The sequence below is a fragment of the Triticum dicoccoides genome, unplaced genomic scaffold (assembly GCF_002162155.2).
Source record: "Triticum dicoccoides isolate Atlit2015 ecotype Zavitan unplaced genomic scaffold, WEW_v2.0 scaffold114407, whole genome shotgun sequence".
In the NCBI taxonomy this organism is placed as follows: domain Eukaryota; kingdom Viridiplantae; phylum Streptophyta; class Magnoliopsida; order Poales; family Poaceae; genus Triticum; species Triticum dicoccoides.
The window spans coordinates 1,172-2,927 of NW_021179353.1; the positions used below are offsets into that span (position 1 = coordinate 1,172).

Genomic DNA, 1,756 nt, shown 5'->3' on the forward strand with positions numbered 1-1,756 from the left:
CAGCGGAGCAGGTGAGCTGGCTCGCGGTTGGAAGTGCAGGTGGGCAGCCAGGGCAGGGTTAGAGCATGGTTAATAGTATGAGAGAATTTCTTCTATGACACTACTCCTAAAATATGATGCCTTATGTGACACTCCCAACTTTTTGCTTCCTTCTATGGCCACTTGTGTAAAATTTATGCCTCACATGACATTAGTGTATTTTTAGAGCTAACGGTGTCAACTTTTCACATGCAAAGTCACTTTTGCCCCTGGTGAATTGTGTGACAAAAAATACAAGAAATATTGTTGTACTATGTACTATGTAATATTGTTGTACTAATTCAAAAAAAATTCAAAAAATCGGCAAAACCTCACCTATATTTTGATGCCATATCCCTTGCACACAGTTTACATGTATATAATCGATTGAACAATTTTCAACAAGTGCCATAAGCAACCAGATTCACACATATAAGTCACCAATAGTTCACATATGTCAGGCTAAAGGACTTCCAAGAGAACCGTCATATCACAGGAACTCCAAAAGAACCATTACATCAATGGAAGAGCATAGACGCATATGAAATTACAGGCTGAGCCTTCTTTTGCTTCTTGTGCTCATAGCAGGGCTAGGAGGATTAAACTTTCTGCTCCTTGTGCCCATTGCTGGGCTGTGAAGTGGCACCGGAATCTTCTCAGCAACCTTCTTTTTCGTCTTGGCCTTCTCAATGGAGCCAGTTTTTGATGTGCACATGCGTGTATGGCAACAGTAAGTTTAGGGCAATAATGACAGCATAAAGTTTATGGCAGTAGCAAGTTTATTGCAGTAATGACATAAGCAAATTTATGGCAGCAGTAAGTTTAGAGCAGCAGCAACAACAAATTTATGGCAGCAATAAGTTTAGAGCAGCAACAAGTTTATGGCAGCAGCATAATACGTACATCAAGTTTATGGCAGCAAGTAATACAGAAAAGTACCTCTTTGAACCTCCAGATTCAGTGTTGTCATGTTTTCTATTTTTCTTAGTTGTAGTTTCCAAGCTTTGGCTATAATGAGAAAGAAACAACTTAGAACATAAACTGAGTTTTCATACTATTGTGCCACTTCCTAATATATGGTCGAGAATTGACTCCTAGACCACAACCTATTGTGCCACTTCCTAATATATGCTGTTGCGGCTGGCTTTACTGCCTCCATTGCAGCCCAATTCTTGCCAAATATATATGGGTTCCATGAGTAAGCAACTGCCCATAGGTGGTCGTCAAATACTTTTCCAGTAAACTTCTTCTTGAAGTTGCTCACCAATACATTTTCTCCTCATCAATACCAACATGCTCATTCTGCGGGATTGGGTTGCAAAGATAACTATCATCGGCCTCTTTTGTGTTGTTGTCTGCTTGAACATCTGTCCAATCCTCGGCGATAGGCTCATATGCTTCTTTGGAGGGATCACAGTATGCAATCAACATATGCACTACCTTTTCTGGATCCATCCTGCAAATCACAGAGAAATACATAAACATTGCTACTAAATCTCATACAACAATCGATTAGTAAGAAAATACAATTTTGGAAGTGGGGGTCACGAAGCACTCACCCTTCTTGCCAATCTGCCCAAGCCGACCAGCCCAAATCGGTGCGTTGCTCGCCCTCCGCGCCTCCAGGTCCACCCTCTGCGCCTCCAGGTCCGCCCTCCGCGCCTCCAGGCCTGCCCTCTGCCGCCCCGCCTTGCCTGCCCTCTGCCGCCCCGCCTTGCCCGCCCTCGGCCGCCCCGCC

The 1,756-nt window shown here is 43.6% G+C and overlaps 1 protein-coding gene across 1 annotated transcript; it reads right to left on the bottom strand.

Annotated features, from left to right (window-relative positions):
• Positions 1–355: 355 nt before the first annotated feature.
• Positions 356–1,685, bottom strand: LOC119343066. The gene is made up of 4 exons (XM_037614257.1): positions 1,578–1,685; positions 1,283–1,474; positions 958–1,026; positions 356–700 (listed from the first exon to the last, which is right to left on the bottom strand). Exons 2-4 carry the CDS (start codon positions 1,471–1,473, stop codon positions 598–600), a joined length of 363 nt encoding a protein of 120 aa, XP_037470154.1. The 5' UTR covers position 1,474; positions 1,578–1,685; the 3' UTR covers positions 356–597.
• Positions 1,686–1,756: the final 71 nt, after the last annotated feature.